The 21,931-nt window shown below is 38.6% G+C and overlaps 1 protein-coding gene across 1 annotated transcript in view; it reads right to left on the bottom strand.

Moving 5' to 3' along the window:
- Positions 1 to 21,931, bottom strand: part of frem2a (FRAS1 related extracellular matrix 2a) — a 109,316-nt gene that overhangs the window by 18,796 nt on the left and 68,589 nt on the right. Inside the window, exons 7-14 of the mRNA XM_066651600.1 lie at positions 12,702 to 12,851; positions 10,872 to 11,081; positions 9,214 to 9,411; positions 7,169 to 7,333; positions 6,180 to 6,362; positions 5,377 to 5,507; positions 4,017 to 4,175; positions 1,074 to 1,377 (exon numbers count right to left, since the gene is read on the bottom strand). Of these exons, the coding sequence (XP_066507697.1) occupies positions 1,074 to 1,377; positions 4,017 to 4,175; positions 5,377 to 5,507; positions 6,180 to 6,362; positions 7,169 to 7,333; positions 9,214 to 9,411; positions 10,872 to 11,081; positions 12,702 to 12,851 (1,500 nt within the window). The remainder of the gene's footprint in view (positions 1 to 1,073; positions 1,378 to 4,016; positions 4,176 to 5,376; positions 5,508 to 6,179; positions 6,363 to 7,168; positions 7,334 to 9,213; positions 9,412 to 10,871; positions 11,082 to 12,701; positions 12,852 to 21,931) is intronic.

Genomic DNA, 21,931 nt, shown 5'->3' with positions numbered 1-21,931 from the left:
TGAGCACACAGGGTCATTACAGTTATGTTCTGTCTGGTTTCTGATCAAGTTTTAACTCTTTTGCCCAAAGAGTTTTCAGTGTGTTTTCAGAACCAGGGGTTTGCCTGGCCAAATAAATATGAATTAGAAATTTGGCTCACAATATTTCAGATGCTAACCAAATTTTCTAAAACATCCCATGGTTTACTACAAGCAATATGTGGTCAATAAACTGTAATAGGGTATTTCGTTCTCTTTGTCCAGCCTCGGGGTATGTTAGAGATACTGGTAGATCTGATCTAGAGTGTGACCAATTACAGTTGACAATAATTCCAAAACTTTTTACAATACAAAATTCAAATGATTAAAAACCCATTGACTCCAACACACTACTAACAGAATCCAATGAGCAGCTTCAGACTATCTCCCAAACATTGATTTCAACATGACCTGAAATCAGACTACAGTCAACCAGTCAACCAGCTGACTGGCCAGAGAGACATGTCTACATGACCAAAAGCAGACACCTAGCACAAACTTGCTGTTTATAAAATCGCCTTGCTACAGCAGCTATCACATTTATTTTTATCTGACTCACAATGGGAGGTCATACAATAATGTTGTGGTCTTTTGAAGCGGTTCAAACCCTCCTTAAGTTAATGGCTGATGAAAGAATCCCACAAGAGTCAGATGAAGCAACAAGGATTAAAAAAACGTATTGCTCTCTTTGAGACTGTTGTTGTGGCTTACAAAACTGTGCGTTACTGTTAGATGTGTTTTTTGCACTGACACAGGTTCATTTTTGGGGCATTGTAGCTATTTGGGACCAAGTGAGTAGACCCAAGTATAGTCAAGTAGAGCAGGTACTATGCAGTGGAAAAGTGCCTTTACACTGCAGTTTGTAACTTTTGGGGATTTGGATGCCTCTCTGGTAAGATTTGAATCAGAGAAGTAAATGGGCAGAACATTACATACTGTAACCCCAGTTTTACCGTTAAACTGTTTTTTTTTTTTTTTGAGAATAGGAATACAGTTGTGAGCACTGCTGTATTTTATTGTATACTCTCAGATTTGAATGTTAAGAGAAAGCTGACCCTCTGTTGTGCTGATGGTGGTAATTGGGCTGCTGAGCTCCAGTCCTTCGTCTCCATTGGAGTTGACAGCACGGGCGGCACACTGGATCCTCGACCCAGCTTGGAAGTAGATGGAGTCCAGTGTGATCATCTTGGATGAGGTGAAGAATGTGTCAAAGTCTACTTCCTTCATGGGGCTGGTTACTCCATCTGGTGAGCTGGGGGCACTGACCAGCCAGCGGTAACGAGTGAGTGTGTCGTTGATGTGCTCACTCACACAGATGGAGCCTGTTTTGTCATATTCTGGGTATTTGGGGTTACAGGCCTGGAAGGAAAAAAGCAAGAGAACAAAGAGGACATTACTCTTCCAGACAGAGATGCAGAATGATCCTCAGGCAAATAGTCTTGACACAAATAAACCTATAAATACATCACAGACATAGATGCACACACACACGCACTAGGCTTTTGGAGTGTTACAAATATTGATTCTCTATAATGCACTTACACAAAGTAAGTTTATTGCATTTCCCTCACGGGCCTGTGTGATTGTGCAGGTGGAAATCAATCCACTTGTCCACTCTGCACTCCCATTAACCTATACAACTTGGCTAGGGTCCAAGTACTAAAGCTCTAACCTTTCACCTCCTCCTTTGTTCATGTTGAAGCAGTATACATCCGGATTGCTAATGAATGCCTTTCCACCTCATAAAAGTCTCTACTTTAAGCATTAAAGAGGCTGTGAAGAGCTCCCCAAATGATGAAGTGTGTCGTTTCTTTTTCATTTGGAGTGCATGTTTATTCATAATAATTTTGATTTCTTTTATACAAAGGCTTATATTCAAAGATCTTTTAAAGTTGCCAATGCTACAACAAGGTCCAGGGCTAGTCTGTGCTTCAAGGCTCCTTTTTTAACTTTATTTTTTTATTTTTTTGCAAACCACCAAAATTATTTCTAAAAACCTTGATTTAACTGAAAACAGAATGCAGTTTTGTTTGGTGCTGTCTTGTGTGTTCAGCTACACTAGGATGGGTTAGACATTAATCCTAGCTTGGGATTTTTAATAAAGGCTTTAATAAATGGATTAAAAAAATAATTAACTCATGGCGCTTTTCCACTGCATGTACACTCCCAGAAAAAAAGGTACTGGTATATTATTGTCACTAAAGTGGTTTTAGAGTCTAGTTGTGTTCCCTAAAAGTACATTTTTATCGCCAGAGAGAGAGAGGTGAATACTTAAGATTTCATTATAGATTAAAAAAACAATAAAAGAACATTATATACCCCATGGAGATTAACTTGTGTTTATGAAATAAAAACAACTTCTCTTGTTTAATCTACATTTAATATAAAATATGTTTCGGTTATGTCTCCTAATTAAAGGTACTGAAAATGGGGATACCACCACAGTGACCATTTTTCTGACAGTGTATCTACTCTAGTGCATTCAGCACTACTCTTTTGCATTTCCATTAGGCATCTGGTTCCTGGTATGTGGAACCGAGTTCTTATTCATACCTGCCTGCTCGTGATTCCAAGCAAGCAAAGTAGGGATTAAACATAACATGTAAACCTTGCTAACAGACCACAGAGAATTGTCTAAATGACCAATTGCAGACATCCAGCACAAACTTGTTTGTAAAATCCCCACGCTACAGCAGCTATGAAATAAAAACAACTTCTCTTGTTTAATCTACAATTAATACAAAATATGTTTCTATTTGATTTTATCTGTCTCGCAACGGGAGCGCGTAAAATTATGCCATGATCTTTTGAAGAGGTACAAACCCTCCTTGGATTAATGGCTGATCAAAGAATCCCACAAAAGTCAGATTAGCAACTGTACTGCTCTCTTTGAACTTTTAGGGATTTGGATGCCCCTCTGGTGGAAATGTCTAATTTCATGCTGCACGTGGAACATTTCGTAATTTGGTTATGTTTCAGAGCCCTGACCTGAGATGATAATTCTTACGCTGCAAATGTTTAAGAAGTGCTTACTAAAGACAACTCAGTGAAACCTTATCTCCTCTAGTGTTGTCACGATACCAAAATTATGACTTTAACACAATTCCAAAATTATGACATTGATATGATACCTGCCTAAATATCTCGATACCAATACCATCGCAAAAAACAAAAAACATGTGGAAAATTAATGTAGTTTTTACAAAGAACTCCATTTCTGGGTCCAATCACACCTTCTGTCCTGTGTCATTCATGCATAGATCGTGTTTACAGTTTGAATAAAGCTGAATGCCTCAATCAATTATGTGATCTCAGTTCAGGAGTTCAGAAAAAAAGGAATAAATTCAACATAAAAGAAAGCAAATATATCTTTGGCAGCACTTTTTGCACATTCGCAGCTCGTTCTGATCTGTGTGAGCTGCCGCGTGGACCGACTGTACTGCTGCATCTCTCTAGTAGACGAGCCACGTCGAGGGAGCTGTGTCTCCCGGAGTTCTGTCTCCAGGAGCAGAGAATCTGCGGAGAGAGAGCTGTCTCTCCCGCACACAGTCAGTCCCGGTGTTCCAACGACTCATTCTAATGGCAAGTCTCTACTGTAAAAAGTAGCTAAGATTTGTACAGAAAGTCGCTGGTGCTAGTGTGTTCTTTGGTTTTTATATAACTCAGTACAAGTTCTGAAAATTCGCTAAAACAAGCGGTAAAATCGTTAAAGGAGGGAGAGGAGGCAAAGCACTGCAGGCGCACACTGCCCCCCTGTGGCATTCGGATATACCGCTCTTATTTTTAAAACACTCCTTCATAAAGTACCGGTACCAATTATATGGGGTATTGTACCATTTTTAATGACAAAGTGTTGAGATACTTTTCTAGTATTGGTATACCATGCAACACTAATCTGCTCTGGATGTATGTGAATTATCTACTATAGATAATTCTATAGTGGATAAAGAGGCTGAAGTTGTATTTGAAGTCTTTCAAACATTAGAAGATTAACATACCGTCACACACACCACTGGATACCCAGCATGTGGGTGGGCACTGGCCTCTGTCCTTTTGACATCATCATAGTGCAGCAGAGACACAACATGGGGCAGTGAGGGGAATGTGACATCAGCCATGCTGTTGGTTTCTTCAATGTACACAATAGCTTTGGTCATCTGCCAATAAAAGAACAGCATGATAAGTCTTTGCAATAAGCCAGTGTATGAAAATTGACTGTTGCACACACTATTGAATCAACCATTGATACTCTTACTGCTGTATACATCATCATCATCATCATTTTCTTCTCCGCTGCTGTATACAGTATATCTGTATTTATTATTATAGATGTGTACATATTGTAAATTTCCTTTTGAGTTAAATTTTTTATTAGAGTGTTTATTCTTTTACAACTGGTTGCTACTGTAATAATTGCAATTTCCCCCTGGGATCAATAAAGTATTTCTGATTCTGATTCTGATTTTCAAATCTGTGAATCAATCGTGTATAAATATCTGTGACATTCTACAGGGAGCAGTTGGCAAATGAAACAGGATAATAATTCAAATGTAGTTTCTGATTAAAAAAACCACCCTCTTTATTTAAAGTACAAATGATTAATATTTCAAGAGATATTTCTGTGAAGCATGTGTTTCTGTGAGAAGACAGCTCAACTCTAGGACACTGTAAGGATGTGTAGTGGGTAAGAAAAAAATGTGGGTGATCTCAGAACAAAGAACTGGACTTTTCAGAACCAGACCTGTGTTTGGGACTATGAAGGTCGCAAGAAGCTAAACTTTAGAGGTATGTACAATAGAAGACAACAACTAAACAATGAAAATGAAGTTTGTTGAGTATTTTATAAAGTTATAGGTCGTATGAATAAGAAATAATTGATTTCCTGCACATCAGCCCCAAACCTAAAACAAACAAAACAAAGATAATAATAATTCCTTTCCGGAATCATTGGGCACAAGGATACAAGGAATACACCCTGCAGGGGGTGCCAGTCCTTCATAGGGCAACACACACATGCATTCACCTACGGACATTTTGAGTAGCCAATCTACCTGCCAACATGTCCAGGGCCCTGGAGCTGTGTGACTGCGACACTACCTGCTGCGCCACCATTCTACCCACTACATCTTTTGTCTTTAAAAAAATTAAAACTTACTATTTTTTAACAGTGTCCATAAATTGCTGAAAATTGCATAAATTAAGCTAAAATATAAAAACAAAAAATATTTTTAAGCAATCAGACAGTGTGCTGGAACTAAGTGACACATAAATATATTTAAGTAGCTACACAACATTAGACCAGCAGTCGACATCTTATATAATGACCTTTATTCAGATGAAACTAAACAAACATTGTACCTGGGTTTCAGCCACCATGTTCTCGTCTGGCTTAAGTTGGACAGTGAAGGCCTCTCTCATCTCTCTGGCTCCATCAAACAGAACCTCAACCTCCACAACATGCTCCCTTTCACCCTCCTTAAATTCAATGTCTGTACACACACCCACACACACCCACACACAATTACAAACTATCTTTTATCCTTATTAGATAAAAAAACACTGCACAGCTTAAAATGTTCAAGCCCACTTCATACAAAGTATTTGTAGTAACTGTGTAATTACTATTACTATTATGGGGTAAGCGCCATTAAATATCAGTAACTATTAAACTAAAAAGCAGTCACTATTACACAAGGATTACAACAGTGCAGCTTCAACTGTTGTGTTTCAACATCAGTTCTGCCATATGCTATTACACAAATGTATCCTGATAACAACTCGCATTCCCATCTGATATCTTGTAATCTCATATATGTATACATGGGTAATGAATTGAGTGCAATTACATTGATGAACAGCATTTCCAATATAGATCCATTCTAAGTACTTTAGTACTTAAGCCTTACTGTAATGTATGACTCACATACCCATTACCTTTATAATAACATGAGGCAATATGCTGTTGCACTTTGTGTAACTACATTAAGCAAAAACTGAAGCAGATATACATGTATAATTACATAAGCTGTACTATAACAGGTCATCTACAGCCAGTGGTTACATTGTCAGTGAATACATTGTTCAAGTGTAATACAGTAATGAGAACTATTATAATGAGGGACCAAACATTTTTCTGCACTTTGTTCTCCGAGCGTCCTCACCCTGAGAGATGGGGTGGTAGTCCTCTCCAGACACAGCCGAGCCGTCTTTAGTGTGGACCCTCACCACAGACACCATGGTGGGGTCACCTACTCTCAGCACAGGGATCCTCACCACACTGACCTGTCCAGACTCCTTTGGCTCACTCACACTGAACTTGGTCTTAGCAAACTTTATAATTGGCTCTGAAAAGAAGAATAGAAGTAAATAAACCAATGTAGTTATTGCACACATTTGATAAACTGAATTAAAATGAATAAAAAAAGCCTGAGAATAAATACATTGACAATATGTCCATGTGTTCCTTTTTTGAATAATTATACGCAAAAAGAGTGCTGCTACCTCCTCACTGGACATATCTTCTGAAATGAAGAGTAATAATACCTAGTTTGTCTCCCTTTGCTGCAGTAACAGTACACTCATAATAGTTTTACATGAAATATTTGAACATTCCTGTAACGAAAAAAAAAGAACTTTTGTGAGGTCAGATAGGGATGCTGATGTTTAATGATTTGTTTTGGATCACACACGCCACTCTCACTCTACCCAGAAATTTTGGATGGTGCTCTGACACTGCAGAGAATGTGGTTCCGTTGCTCCACTGCTCTGTAGCCTAATGCTGGGGGCTGCGTCTTTAATGGCATTAAGCATGGGGATTGGTGATTGTAGGCTTGAGTGCAGCTGCTACAAAGCATCCCACTTTGTCCCATGCATTTGTGTAGAGATTATAGGTGCGCAAATGAATGTGTCAGCAAACGAGCGAACCTTAAACTAGTTGAAATCACTCACTGTAAGTAGTGTAAGCTATCTGAAAATGAATGCTCATTATTTAGGTAAAGTTGGTTTTCAAGCTAGGGACCCTCTGATGAATCTGAGGAAATTCCAAGTATAAGCAAATGACTGATTTTTCTTTACTCTTTACTGTTTTATAGGCAAAATAAATAAATAAATAAAACTTAAGATCAGCAGAAGATAGCGGTTTCACTCTTACTGTCTGCAGTGTCTTTGATCTTAATGAGAGTTTCACTCTGTCGGCCTATAGACGCGCCGTATATAGAGACACTCTTAGCGCTTCCCAGTACCAGCCTCATCTCTTTTTCCTCTTCATACAGCAGGTCATCCACCAGAGTCACCACACACGGCTTCTCCACCTCACCTACAGACAGGCAGAGAAAGGGACTTCTCACACACTCACACATACCCATTTCTCATCAGATCATTATGCCATTGTTCGTTATTTTTATATAATGCTTTTATGTTTTTTTTTCTTGCTCTAAGAAGAACTGAAGCATGCATATCTTAACTGCTGGAACATAACCTTGTACCTCCATGTATGTATGTATGTATGCATGTATTTATTTATTTTTCTAAAAGAAGAGGAAAAAAGACAGTTATTCTTTATATTGCATGTGCATTCATGCTGAGTAGACCAACCATAATGTTCATTCAGTGTAAAGAACATTATTTTGGAGAAACAAGATTTTGTTCTAATAGCAAGAGGTGTCTAAGGCAGTGTTTTTTTTTTCAGGAAAAAACACAGATATTTTTCCTTGTTATTTCAATGTTCTGCAGTGAAATATTCTTGCCCTGGTGTATTATATGGCCTTCAGAGTCTTCGCAGAGAACTGTTCTTTACAATGAGCAGCTTTGGATTTCTTTACCAACTTTTTAAGACACCAGATCCGGTACCTCAAGTCTTCAGTATCTGCTTGCGAGAATCAGATGGTTCTAATAAAATTGCAGATGAATAAAAAGTACACACTGGGAATAAATAGTGGACAACTGCTGCAGACATTTTGTCCACCCATGTGTTCTGTATAATTCAAACAATCACTAAATAAATAAATACAACATGACACCACAGTTTTACACCACATTAACGCTCTGAAAAATGGATCACAAATTTTGTTGAGGCAAAACAATAATGATCTGTCATTTTTATTAACCATTGGTAAATAAGAGAAGCCCTCTATTTTTTAACAACAGTGCATTAAGATCCTACTTGCACTTGACTCTAACACAAGCCTTACACCAAATGACTTTTCAAGCGATTTCACTGTGGCAGGCAATTTTCCAAAGTCGGAGTTAAATCATATGAGTCTTGCTGGAGTTGCATCTCACTCCCAGTGTCTTAATTATTTGGTTGGAGGGGGTCAGGAGAGCTGTTTTCTCATCTTGGGGCTCCGATAAAATCAACTGTTTCTAAAATGATCACAAGTCTTTAGTCTTTGCTCATGCAAATAGTGACATGGACTAATATGAGCAATAAACACTGCAAAGTACTGCATTTAAAGTACAAAAGCACTTATATTTGGAGTTAATTATGTTTGTGTGAGGCTGATTATTAAAAAAAAGTGCGATCTACAAACGTTCATGTCACGCTTGACACCTTGCATGTCCAATAACTTGGCCCCACCAAGCGTCTATTCCTAATGCAGGGATCCTGATCAAGTAGCTGTATTTGATGAGTTTGCACTAATAAAATTAATGATGAAGCAACGGTCACTAATATGTGGCAGTGGTGTAGTGTGTAAAGTGGTTCAGCCTGTCACTTGGCGCAGAGATCCAAACCATGAGGTACATTATTGTCACTAAAGTTACGAACAGTGTAAATGTACATTTAAAGCTGCTGCAGTGGTTTTAAAGTCCAGTTGTGTTCCCTAAAGATCCTTCTCTACAGAAGGAAATATGATTATTCGTTTTATTATGTGCAAAATAATATTAATTGTAAGTCATCTAGATAAAATAGGGTGTTTAAATCAACACAATTTAAAAGCCTACAGTTAATATAGAATATGGCACAATGATGTTCCCTATCTAAAAGTACTGTATATGTATCAGTGGCCGTTTTCCTGAGACTCAGGAATCTAGTTGCAGTCTTGTCATTAGTGACACTGCAAGATTTCAGTCTTTGCAAAATCATAGTATGTGACTAAAAACTCTGTGAAATTATCTTTAGATGGGAGAGGATGTCACATCAGAGTCTTTTAAAAGTCTTTTCAAAGTTGTCTAGTGTATGGTTAGTATAAGCTGTACCTGGTAAGAAGGTGATAATGGAGGAATCTGTGTTGGGCCTCTCTTCAAAGTCCCTGGCCACCTGAGCGGACCCCTGCCGTGTGTAACAGCGCACACTGGACCTGTGGCTGATATCCCCACTGCGCTGGACCATAGCAGAAATGTGACCTTCATTCTCCTCTCCGACCACAACAGCTTGTTTAAACTGCACTTTGGGCACTTTAGCGAGAAAGACATAAAAAAAAGGTTAGATCAATTCAGAGGATCATGATTTAAATTGGCAATGATTTTATTCATACGTTGAAACAGTTAACAGTAATAAAGTATGTTGCTTGGTTGTCTCTATGTAAAATAAAACACTCAGTAAAGCATTTGTTTTGTATATTTTTGGATTAAAACGTGTTCATTTTGGAAAAAAAGGTAATTAAAGGGAAGCACTGAGTAGCACCCTCTTGTGGAGCATTTAGTTAGACATGAGTGACTGTGTTTGAGTGAGTTACAAGACAGTTCCAGAAGGTGCTTCGAATTGAATAAAAAAAATTACATTTCTTTTTCACTTAGCTAACTTAGTTAACACAGTGTGTTGAAAGGGAATACATTTACGTTAGAGCTGCCAGTGTCAACGAAAGGTAAAGAGCGATGCATTTGCTGGTGAGACATGTGTAATGCATTCTGTCAATGAAGCCAAGGAAATTACTGAAATATATCTGTGAACAGCATCTGGCCTATGGGCTGGACTTCAGATAATCAAATTAAACTTAGCACAAAAAGTAAGGAAATTTGTGTTTGGTAGATTATTTCTTTGTTGTAAAAATGCTTCTTGGCAATAAGTCTTATACTGTTGGAAAGCCTGTTAATTTCCCTTCTAAATAAGCTGTTTGGCATTGGCAGAGAAGATTTTGCAAATTTTTCATGGACGCATCCCACATACTCAGCTTTACTGCTCATCCCACAAATGCATGTTCCTTACAAATGGGCAATGTGAATTTGACAAGCTTTCCAATGGTATAAGATTTATTGCCAAGAAGCATCATTACACCAAAAAATAATCTACCAAACACAAATTTCCTTACTTTTTGTGGTAAGTTTATATGACATAATGTTATCTATAAAACCTTACAGAATTCTGGCTTCTCTGGGACAGGTGCTAGTAACGTTTTAGATATACAATGTTTATTTGTCCATTTTTAATACAACATGCCCCCTCCAGGGTGTATTCCCACCTTTTGCCCAATGATTCCAGGTAGGCCCTGCACCCACCGTGACCCTGAACTGGATAAGTGGTTACAGATAATGAATGAATGAATTAATAATACAACATATATTCTCAGAAATTCCACAGTCTCCTGTGGAATCACAAAGAATCTCTTTATGATATTCTAATATTTTCCATGTAAGGCATAAGGAGTCAACACCTTTTTGTATAATGTGAAAACACAGTGTATGTTTATTTATTTGTTATAATAAATCAGCACTTTTTTATTAAAAGGCTGCTGTATGCTACATTTTATGTAAACACATTAACACCAATTTGTGAATGCGTGTGTGTGTGTGTTTCTGTGAATGTTTACAGAGCCGGATGGGTTTGTAACTACGTATGTGTGGAAGAAGTGGAATGAATGTGCTAATTCAGATACTTATGTAAGGTTATTAATGCATTAGCATTAATTAGCACTAACGGTCAGAAACAGAGTCATTGATGAAGACGGTGGCTCTTCCTGGCTCTCCCAGAATGCCGTTGGAGGGCATGCGGAGGATGAGCTCAAACCTCTCTATGCCCTCCAGCAGCGGCTGGCCAAGGTCGTCAAGTATGGTCACTTGGACGCTCTGCGCGGTCACCCCTGGGGCAAAGTCCAGATTCTTGCTGATCCCCACGTAGTCCACTCCAGCTAGGAGATAAACAAACAGTCCCGAGAGCGAGGTGAGAGAGGTCATGCTATATTTATCAACTAAAAACATCAAATTCATCCTTACAGTATATTCTGCTTTCAGAGAGAGTGCTGGAGCTGCTTTCCTTAAAGGCCTCCGCAGCTAGGTGCTATGTGGAGATCTCAGCAGTTTAAAACGTGTGGGTGGAGGAGATGTTGGAGAGGTTTTCTTCAGCTGGTAAAGATTCTGCCTATCTTTGCTCCCAGGTTTTTCACTTAAGAGGACTTCACACTAGCCCTCTGCACCCTCTCTCTATCCTTGCATAATCTTTAGTCAGGCATGGAGTTTATTTTACATATTTAACTGCAAATTTCAAGCATCCACACATGCAAATAAGCCTAGTCCAAAAAATGGAAAAACGTGTTTTTCAATATTTTAAAATTGTATTTATTTATTGTCCTTTACATTGTATAATAATTTCATGGCACATTGACTGATCAAAATGCTTCAAAATATTTGGAAATAAATATCTTCATATTACCTCACATTAGATGTAAAATTGCAAATTTATATAAATCACACACACACACACACACACACACACACACACACACACACACACACACACACTTCACACACTTCACACACTTCACACACACACACACACACACACACACACTCAGAACTATCACTGGATTAGGACCACCTACTTTTTTTCTACATTCATTGTCCATTCTATTAGCTTGGTTGACCATACAGGAACACTTTGTAGTTCTACAATTACAGACTGTAGTCCACCTCTTCTCTGCATACTTTTATTTTTTAATTTATTTTTCACTCTGGTCCTCAATGGTCAGGACCCCCACAGATTTAGTGTGTTGTGTGCTGGTATGTGTAGATCAGACACAGCAGTGCTGCTGGAGTTATTAAAGCCCTCAGTGTCACTGCTGCACTGAGTATAGTCCACCAGAGGATGGCCAACACAAACTGTGCAGCAACAGATGAGCAACTTTAAATGTACAAAGTGGACCAGTGAGGTAGATGAGTCTAACAGAGTGGACAGTGAGTGGACATAGTGTTAAAAAACTCCAACAGCACTGCTGTAACTAATGCACTCATAGCAGCACAACACACATTAACACACCACCACCACCACATCAGTGAAATGAGGATAAGAAAGTATGCAGAAAAAACATGTGGACTGTAGTCTGTAACTGTAGACCTACAAAAAGCTCTTGTATGGTCAGTGGAGCTGATATGTGGTTCCTTTATGCACATGTCCAAAAATCTGTAGACAACTCCTATAATGTGTTCAGCTACTTTATCATTTTATCATTTTTTCAAATGCAACACTTAATGGTCATCAGGTCTAGAATAGTCACATGATTATTATGTTACTGTACATTAGTTGTAAGGAAGTTAATGATCTACAACAGTGATATTCACAGAGCTCTTTCTTTACAAAGAGAGTATAACTAATCTATAGGCTGAAGTGATCGTCAATCAACATGAAAGAACAACAATACGTTTGAGCAATTTCTCCATTTGTCTCCAACAACAAAATTAAAACATGTGATCCCCTTAAAGAATAAGTCTGCTAAAAAAGCAAAACACTAAAAGAAGGGTGTGGTTGTCCTTACCTTCAGCAGAAACTGGATCAGTCTTGCGGGATCGGACGGTCACTGTAGCTGGTTTTGAGAGATCTGTTCCTGAACGCCAAACTTTCACTTCAACGTGTCCGTCACTCTCATCTACGTGATACTCCTGATCATCGAAGTAAAACACAGGTGCTGAAGAAAATGCAGAAAACAAGATTTCAGTCAGATAGTTAACTCAGCATTATGAAATGCCTACTATACAATATATTTGGTATAGTGTAATGGAAAACACCACTGCCCTCCACACCCTGGACCAAGGCCTCAGGGCCGAGGTTTCAGCTCAGGCAGAAACACCAAAGGAACAGCACCAGTAAATCAATAAGAGTATTCAAGCAAGGCTCCTAACATGGCATCAGCCAATCTATAACATGATTAATGTAAAGTCAGATTAATTCTGTCTGGATCCAGGTTCAGTCACTCAAGAACCTCATGTAGATGCCATAAAGGTAAATGTAATAGTTACAACCAGGGCTGGGCTATTAATCATAAATGAATCGAAATCAACATTCAGAACTTCTAATCGACATAATCTTCTCTATTTTGATTATATTGATTATTTTTATTCTGTTGGGCGGCATGGTGGTGCAGCAGGTAGTGTCGCAGTCACACAGCTCCAGGGACCTGGAGGTTGTGGGTTTGATTCCCGCTCCGGATTACTGTCTGTGAGTAGTGTGGTGTGTTCTCCCTGTGTCCGTGTGGGTTTCCTCCGGGTGCTCCGGTTTCCCCCCACAGTCCAAAAACACACATTGGTAGGTGGATTGCCGACTCAAAAGTATCCGTAGGTGTGAGTGTGTGAGTGAATGTGTGTGTGTCTGTGTTGCCCTGTGAAGGACTGGCGCCCCCTCCAGGGTGTATTCCCGCCTTGCGCCCAATGATTCCAGGTAGGCTCTGGACCGACTATGACCCTGAACTGGATAAGCGGTTACAGATAATGGATGGATGAATTTTTATTCTGTTATGTCCCCATTGTGTGTTCATGTACTGTTCCCTAAAACCAGGTTACCAAGCTGTAGTCACGTGATTCTTAAACGCAGAGGCCAACCAAGCGACTTCAGCAAGCTCATACGAAAGGAAAAAACACAGTGTCTGTTGTTTGGATGACACTTAACAAAAATAAGTTAAATATAAACACTAAAGCACAATCACACACCAAATATAAACAGTGCTCAAAAAACTAAAGAGGAACAAGCTCCCAGCAACATTAGAACAAATATCCCGGCTTTACTACTCGAGCATATTTACTGTACAAGCCTCGTCACTGAATTCATTCATTAAATGTAATCACGGTAAAATGTACAATTAATCGTGATATTGATTTGCGCTCATATCGCCCAGCACTAGTTTCAATTATTACAATAATTCAGCCTTGTGTCTAAAACTGCAGCGCACTTGTGTCAATGTCTCACACTATCCATAGGTAGCAGTCGTAATATTTCTGGCATGGGTGCCATACTGGGGACAGATTGTCTGGTTTCAGAGGGCAGCACTATTGTAAACAGATGGGAAAGATGGATAAATTTATCTCATACACAGCTCTTTGCAGTACTGGAGAGAGTCTTACAACACACAGAAACAGAGAAGCCCTGAGAGTGGAACAGATTCTTAGAGCATGTTTTATCAGGACTTTCTGCTTAATTTTTTTCTCTGGTTTGGCTTAAAGCTTAATAAATTAGTTCTCCTTGTCTGAAAGTGTGAGTGATCAGTGAGAGATGTTTCCATGCTGCAGCAAAGCCAAGGCTGAAACTCAAATGTCCCTCTCTACACCCTTCCATAAGACACAGGATCGGTCATAAAATAATGGTTTCTGCACTCATGCAGTGGAGTATATGTAAAATAATTTGTACTGACCTTTAAGGTTTATGTTTCCTGTTGAATTAATCGCTGTCTGGGTGCAGTATTACTTTTATTGTCTGTGATGCGCACTGTAGGCAGTATGGTGCTGAGCTCCTCTCTGACTTACAGACGAACAGAGCCGTTTACAAACATAATTTGGATAAATAGTTCAGGGATCCACACTTTTATTTATTTACTTTTAACGTCTAATCCACAACTAAAATTGTTGGAAGAAACAATAAATATTTTAAACATCACATCTTTTATTTGAGTTCTGTGTTTGAGTGTAAGTAGGATTCCAATATGGCAGTTGCTCCACACAGTGACATCATCAAATCAGGGATAGCATGAGCTCGAGCATAGTATTCCAATGATCACAATTTCATTACATATTTCAAGACAAGCATGATACGAAACTAAATAATGGCACTTCATAAGTTATGAATAGGTTCAATCTAGCAATTTTGCATATAAGAACTACATAAAATGAAGTCTCATGTCACAGAAGCTCTAGAATCCTTAGCCTGATGAGGTAAAGACACAAAGAGTAAACAGCTTGATAAAACAAAATCATAAGTAACTAACAGTATTATGTACTGAAACATCAGGGAGCTTGGCATTTTCCCTTCTATTTTATTCTGATTCCTGTTCTTATAAATATTAGTGGACCGGTCACTTTTTTACTCGTAATGTTATGTTTCCTCCACAACCGCCTCTGTTCTGATAAAACTAAACTAGTTTATGGAGAAACAGGGCAATAGTCAAAATCAATATTCTGCCCCTTGCAGTGGGTATAAAATGTTCTGATCATTACAGTGGGAGTGTTTTATTTTTTCGTTCCTTGTCACTTGCTGTTAGGGTACAATGCTCTTGTTGGTCTCTTTTTGTAAGGAACAGTTTTGGCTGCTGCTGTTTTAGTGTTAGTTTTGGAGTGATCCTTAAAGAAATACACTCAAAGCACCACTATACCACAGTCAGTTCCGACCCTGCAATGTGACTGGCTGAGCGACGTTACATGAGTGCCAATATTACACGATAATGGCACTCTGACCGAAGCTCTTCAGGTATCACTCTACAAAATAACTGTAACCTAGCAACAAGGCTAGTGCTTACTAGACAGCGCTCACCCAATGGTGATCCAGTTCATTTTTTGTTCCCGCACCTTATTTTGAACAAAGTAAAGAGTTATGGCGCAGTGGACCTTAATCTACTTTCTGATTTATAAACAAACAAAATCGGAAAAAAATGTGTTTAGCTTGAGTTGAGGTGTGTTTTTTTCTCTCTGCTCTGGAGCGCTACTCCAAAATACTCACTTTTAACATAAACAGAGAGAACGTGGCATCATTTAGTGTATGATATATATCATAATGGTCGGAACCCTCTGTAAACAATGGTTAAACCATGACATTTTATTTACAATTTATCTGAAGCTTTTCAGTGCTTTGTATTTGTTAGTGTTTATGCATCCACTTTGGGGAAAAAAAAATATCAGATTGATACCAAGCTGGTCTTTAGTAAAGGGAGCCCTCACTATAAACACCAGTAATCCCTATCGGCTCCAGAGCCACCGCAGAGTTGCTCCAATGGAACCGTGAACGTGGGTTTCTATGGCAACGCTCTGACATGATGTCTCCAGGTGGCCTGGTCCACTGCAGTGACTCTGTATGTGGACACTGGCAGCATTGGCCACATCCTGTAAAGCTGGAAGCTCACATAAAAACAACTTGAGACTTCACCTATTATGTGCACTCTAACAGCTCTGCATCTGCAAACTGGTTTCAATGAATACAGAAATATATCACTGACTTTCAACTGATCTGAGACTGTTCTAGTGAGACATAGAAGAATAAAGGATGATAATTTCTCCTTTGAAACAGCTCACACAGCACAACTGGGCAGTTAGTGTTCTCTTCCAAGTGCACTAGGCAGTCCAATGATGTGTGAACAGCAGTGTGGTGAGAAAAAAAAGAAAAAATGCAGTGCCTGGCATCATGCGTCTCAGAGGAAGCTTGTGCTAGCCTTTGTCTTCCCAGCTTGGTAGCACTGCGTGATTGGGGGAGTCCAAGTGATGATGAAGATTAGGGAGAAAATTGGGTAGAAATGCAATAAACAAAGTACTTTACAATATCATTGGGTTGAATGGGATTTTGAACAGTGCTATACACCATTCAGCACAATCTTAAAATGGCTCCTTCTACTTCCTCCTTCTCTTTATGTTCATTGATCATTTTATTAGTTCTACTGACCATACAGATGCAATTTGTAGTTCTACAATTACAGAGAGCAGGCTATCTGATTTTTGCCACCTTTATTAGCCCCATCCTGCTCTTCAATGGTCAGGACCTCCGCAGGACCACCTGAAAGCATAAAATTTGTGTATGGTGGCCCATTCTCAGCACTGCAATGAGACTGTTGTCTGTGTTTGTATACATCGAAGTGTTTAAAAACTCCAGGAGCACTGATGTGTCTGATCCAGTCATAACAGCACAGCAGCCACTAACGCACCACCAACACATCTGTATCACTGCAGCGCTGAGGTGGATCCACTACCTAAATAATTGGGGTCCTGAACATTGAAGGACAGGGTAAAAGAAGAATTGATAGACTGCATTCTGTAAGAATTGAATTAAAGTGTATTTCTATGTTAAGAGAAGCTGATAAAATGGATTGTGAAAGTGACAAATAAGAGGTCATTTTAACACTTTGCATCATCAGTGTATAAACCGTGCTCTATCTTGCAGCAGTTTGCAAAGCAATTATGGGCAGAGTCTGAATGCGCAGATGAGCATTTAGAGGAAGATAAAGGCTGAAATAATTGGAAAGTGAGGTCTTTCTCTGCAAAACTATATCTTAAGTACTGAGTCGACTTAAATATTTTATTTTTTTTTAATGGCTAAAGAAAGTCCAGACATTTTCTAATCCTGGTACGTCTCTGAACGTTTTCTAATGGTCCAGGATAAAGGAGGGATCTGGCAAATAATCAAGAGGAGCTGATTTCTGAAGCAGACAAGCTGAAGGATTTCAGAGCCTCATTTCAAAGAGAACTCCCAGGAGGAGCTCGCTGAACATCATCTTCCAGCCAGTGAGATTTTCTAACACTTTGTCAGTACAAAAGCCCCTTCATTCTGATGGCTGATTACAACCATGCAATGCCCACAACCATTCAAACAAAAACTCATTAAAAGTTTGAGGTTTCTTTTAAAATTATGATTTTTTTTTCTGACACTTGCTTTTAACGTATGTATATACACATATCTGCTAATAATTACATGAAACACTTTGTACTGTGGGTAATACATAGGGATATTTTTTAACAGTCAGTTTCAGATTTGCCTTAAATAATGATTTTCTCTTCCAAACTACTGTTAAAGTGGACAGTAAAAATGCTTCGGGGCTTATTCTTAGAGAGCTAAAATCATATGCTATATATTCTAGTTACTAGACCAGAGACCTTCAAATCCGATCTTGGATCCAGGTTCCAGGCTGGGATTTTAAAATGGCTCGCTGGTATGACACTTTTTTGTAAAATCCTGGCCTGTTACCTGAATCAAAGTTCCTGATTTGTAGACCTCGGTTCTAGACAGTGCTTCCTAATCAACTTAGCTTCTAATCAGTTAATTCATGCTCAATACCATGCATTATCTGGAGGAATAAAAAGCCTCAAATAATAATCAATCATGAATAAGCCCCAGAGTGTAATCAGAATGTATTTTGGGGGAGAACAACAAAACAAGCATTTCAAAACAAAGCTAGCTTCCAAAACTGAACTTAACATTTAGATGAAAACACCTGGATTAAGCTTGTGGGATCATCACTTTTCCACAGTAGCTTCCACAGTAGGTTGACATATGATGTAAAGAGGTATATACCTATGTGAACAAATTTTCAAAATAAACCTGCTTCATCTGAACACAGCTTCTATGCTCATCAGTTCAGACTGGTCAACATAGGTTTTTCATTCCTTTTTGCACCATCCAGTTCTCGCCATCCACCATCAATCCAATGAGTGTTTAAACCTTTTCAAAAACTATGACATATGGGCTGCCGTTGTTGAATAAAAACAAATGTAATCACTACTGTAATTTGGAGATAATATGAATGGCTAGTTTGTGCTGTATGTCTGTATATCATTGCCATTGACAAGTCTCTCTGACCAATCAGCGCTCTGTAAGGCATGTCCACATCATAGTTTAGTCCCTACTCGGTTCACTTAAAAAAAGTACCTGGTTCCAGGTACTAGGTACCAAATTTGCCTAATGGAAAAAAAGAAAAAAAAAGTACACTCTTAAAAATAAAGGTGTTACAAATGGTTCTTTGACTGATGTCATAGAAGACATTCCATAAATAACAATTTTTACCAATTTGTTTAAACAGGCAAAAATCCTTAAGACCTAAAGATGAGTTTAAAAAGTTTAAAAGTTTCCTCACAAATCTCTAAACCTACGTTCACACTAGCTGGCGACTAAGTGACAAGCATCAAGTCATGTACTGTGGAATAACGTGATTTGTAGCCACGATTCATTGACAAGCGGCAAGCGACAAATCAAGTTGAGATTTTCTCAACTTTATGCAAATGAGTTATGACATGGTGAAGTGACATTCTAAATGATTGGCTGCAAGAAATTCTTTGAACCAATCATAGACACAGGGTCCGATGTTGGGCCAACTTCTGCTCTCTCAACAATCCATCACCCCCTCCCCTCTGCAACAATGCGATCAGCCTCGACAAACCCACATGAGACAAACTTATGGCGACATAAACGTCTTGTCACCTGCTAGCGTGAATGTAGGGTTAAACAAACATGGTTCTTTGTGGAACCAAAAGTAGATCTTCTATGGCATTGCTCATAGAACCCTTTGTAGCGCCTTAATTTTTAAGAGATGACTAAAGTAAAGTAAGTTCTGTTCCCATCTCAGGGACAGAAACACGGTGCTAAACAAATACAAGTCCTTGGATGAGACTAAAACTACATTAGTGTAGCCGTGTAACATGAATAAATGCTGTAAGTCACTCTGGATAAGAGTGTCTGTCAAATGGCATTAATATAAAGTCAGATTCAGTTTTATTGTTATTCATTTTCACCACAGAAACTAAACATACTTACTCCAGTATGCAATGCCACACAGTACACAAACTATATTACATACATTAACTACACTAAACACAACGCACAAGACACTCAGAACAAGACTAAAAGGAATCAGAACAGAAAGCTGTAATGTAATGATTTCAAATGCACAGAGGTAAAATGTTAATTTTCATAAAAAAAGTAGGTATCCCAAGTTTTGACAGGCAGCATGAATTCATGTTCAGATCACCCTCAGGCATCAACAATGAAAACAAGAGATTATCCAAAAACGTCCAGTGCTCGATGGAGCCTTAGTGTGATTAATGCATTTGGGGCAACAGCTGTGGCTAACAGCATTCTGTAACGTGGCATGGTCCAACTAATAATGGAGAACAACAAAAGCCTGATCCGCATCCCAGGCGTGAGCATGTCTCTCATCTTAATGTCTGAGCTGTGAAATAAAAGAATGTGTATTTTTTTACACAGATAAGTCATGTTTCAGCTGATGGCACGGATGTTTGTCTGTGGGAGACAATTCAGGCTGACGTGATTTTGACAGCAAACCTTAAAAAAGAAAATGCAAGACAAATGGAAGGAGAAACGGTGTGTTGTGCTTTTTCCACTCCCTCATCTACCCTCAGAACATTTTTTTTTCTTTTTTGCTATTTTTACAAACCCAGACACAATATATGAAATAAGGAACAGTCACTGATGGTGAGGAAAGGCAGCTTAAGAAAACATCCTGTAACAGCCTGGGGAAAATAAGACAAATCTATACAGCACTTTATTTAAAGTGACAGATGGTGAAGCTGATCTGTCAAAGCTCTGTGCTGATTGGGTTAAATTTACATAAGGTCCTGGGGTAATTTGGTCTTTTGACAAGTGCGACTCTGTGATTTAATTTCTGTAGGGACCAGCCATGTCTTTCTTTCCCATTTCCCCTGAGTCAATTGCTGCAGTCTGATCATTTCAGTCCCACGTGGATGCACAATTCATTGATCTTCCAGGTAGATACTGAAACAAGGGCAATACATATATTTTACGCAAATCACTGAATAGCACCCCTTACGGAGCAGTTTCTGTACTCAATGTGAGAAACAGCACCTCTTGTGATGCGGTACTTAATCATGAGTGTGTATGTATAGACAGTTTTGTATTAAGTTTCCTAGCATACCTAACCATCTCTACCTAACACATACTGGAGGACATCAAAGCTCTGTGAAAATCCCTCATTTTAAATGGACATAAAAAAATCAGCAGACTAATCTTCATTAAAAGAATAATACATTACAGCTATAATGTGCAGATATAAAATACATTACATTAAACCAATTATGCATCACAGATTGTTTCAGAAAGATAAATATGTATTAGCAGAAACACTAATAAGACAATATTAAGAATTTCTAGGTTGCTTGATATTGCTGGATGATACTGTATTTATATACAAAGAAAACTGTGGTTTATTTTGTGTGTGTGTGTGGGTGTGTGTGTATGTGGGCAGAGTTCTCTGACCTGTAGATTCTTCACTAAAGTTCTCCACTTTAGTAAATCTTACTGAATTTGAAGGTTACAGGAATCCTGTGTCCTGATTAATTAGCGCCCAGAGGCATCAGATTCGACAAGGCTGATTGGCTAAACTGATGTCGCTACATATATTTTCCTTTCAGCAACAATTTTGGATTGACTGTGTTTCCAGATTTACCCCAGCCCAAGGCAACATAACCCACTGCTTGGCAAATCACTGGGTTTTGGAGGAGTCTCTCTGTTACCCTAATTTACATATTCTGAAGTAGCTGTACATGACACTAATGTAATCAGTCTCAATGCCAAATGCCATATAGATGAGTATCATGTTACATCAGTATCTTAATTCACTAATGTCCTTGTGGTCTCATCATATCCCCGCTGAAAGGTTCCAGCATTTAGTGGCCATTATAAAACAGACACTTCTACTGCAACAAAAAGTGACAAAATACTTATTAAAATATTTGATTTCAGGACATTTTGTTGATGAGCAGGTAGGTGTCCACAAACGTTTGGCCACACATTGCATGAGGAAATCTGTGTAAATAGAAAGCACTTCAATTTAATTATATTATTTGTTTGTAAGCTCCCATAAATGGTTTAGCTATAATGCTCTGATGCTAAATAAGTGTTTTGTGTGGATGGGCATGCACCACAAAATCAATCATTTAGCCTCCTGGAGCTGTAACATCATTCCAAGTGAGCCCTAGGTAGCAATTAGAGACAGAAGAAGCAACAGCCCTCTGCAGACTCATAACTGACAGGTATACGTTAACATTAAAG

The sequence above is a fragment of the Hoplias malabaricus genome, chromosome 18, assembly GCF_029633855.1.
Source record: "Hoplias malabaricus isolate fHopMal1 chromosome 18, fHopMal1.hap1, whole genome shotgun sequence".
In the NCBI taxonomy this organism is placed as follows: Eukaryota; Metazoa; Chordata; class Actinopteri; order Characiformes; family Erythrinidae; genus Hoplias; species Hoplias malabaricus.
Note: the sequence above shows the minus strand (reverse complement) of the source record. Positions and strands in the feature narration are given on the sequence as shown.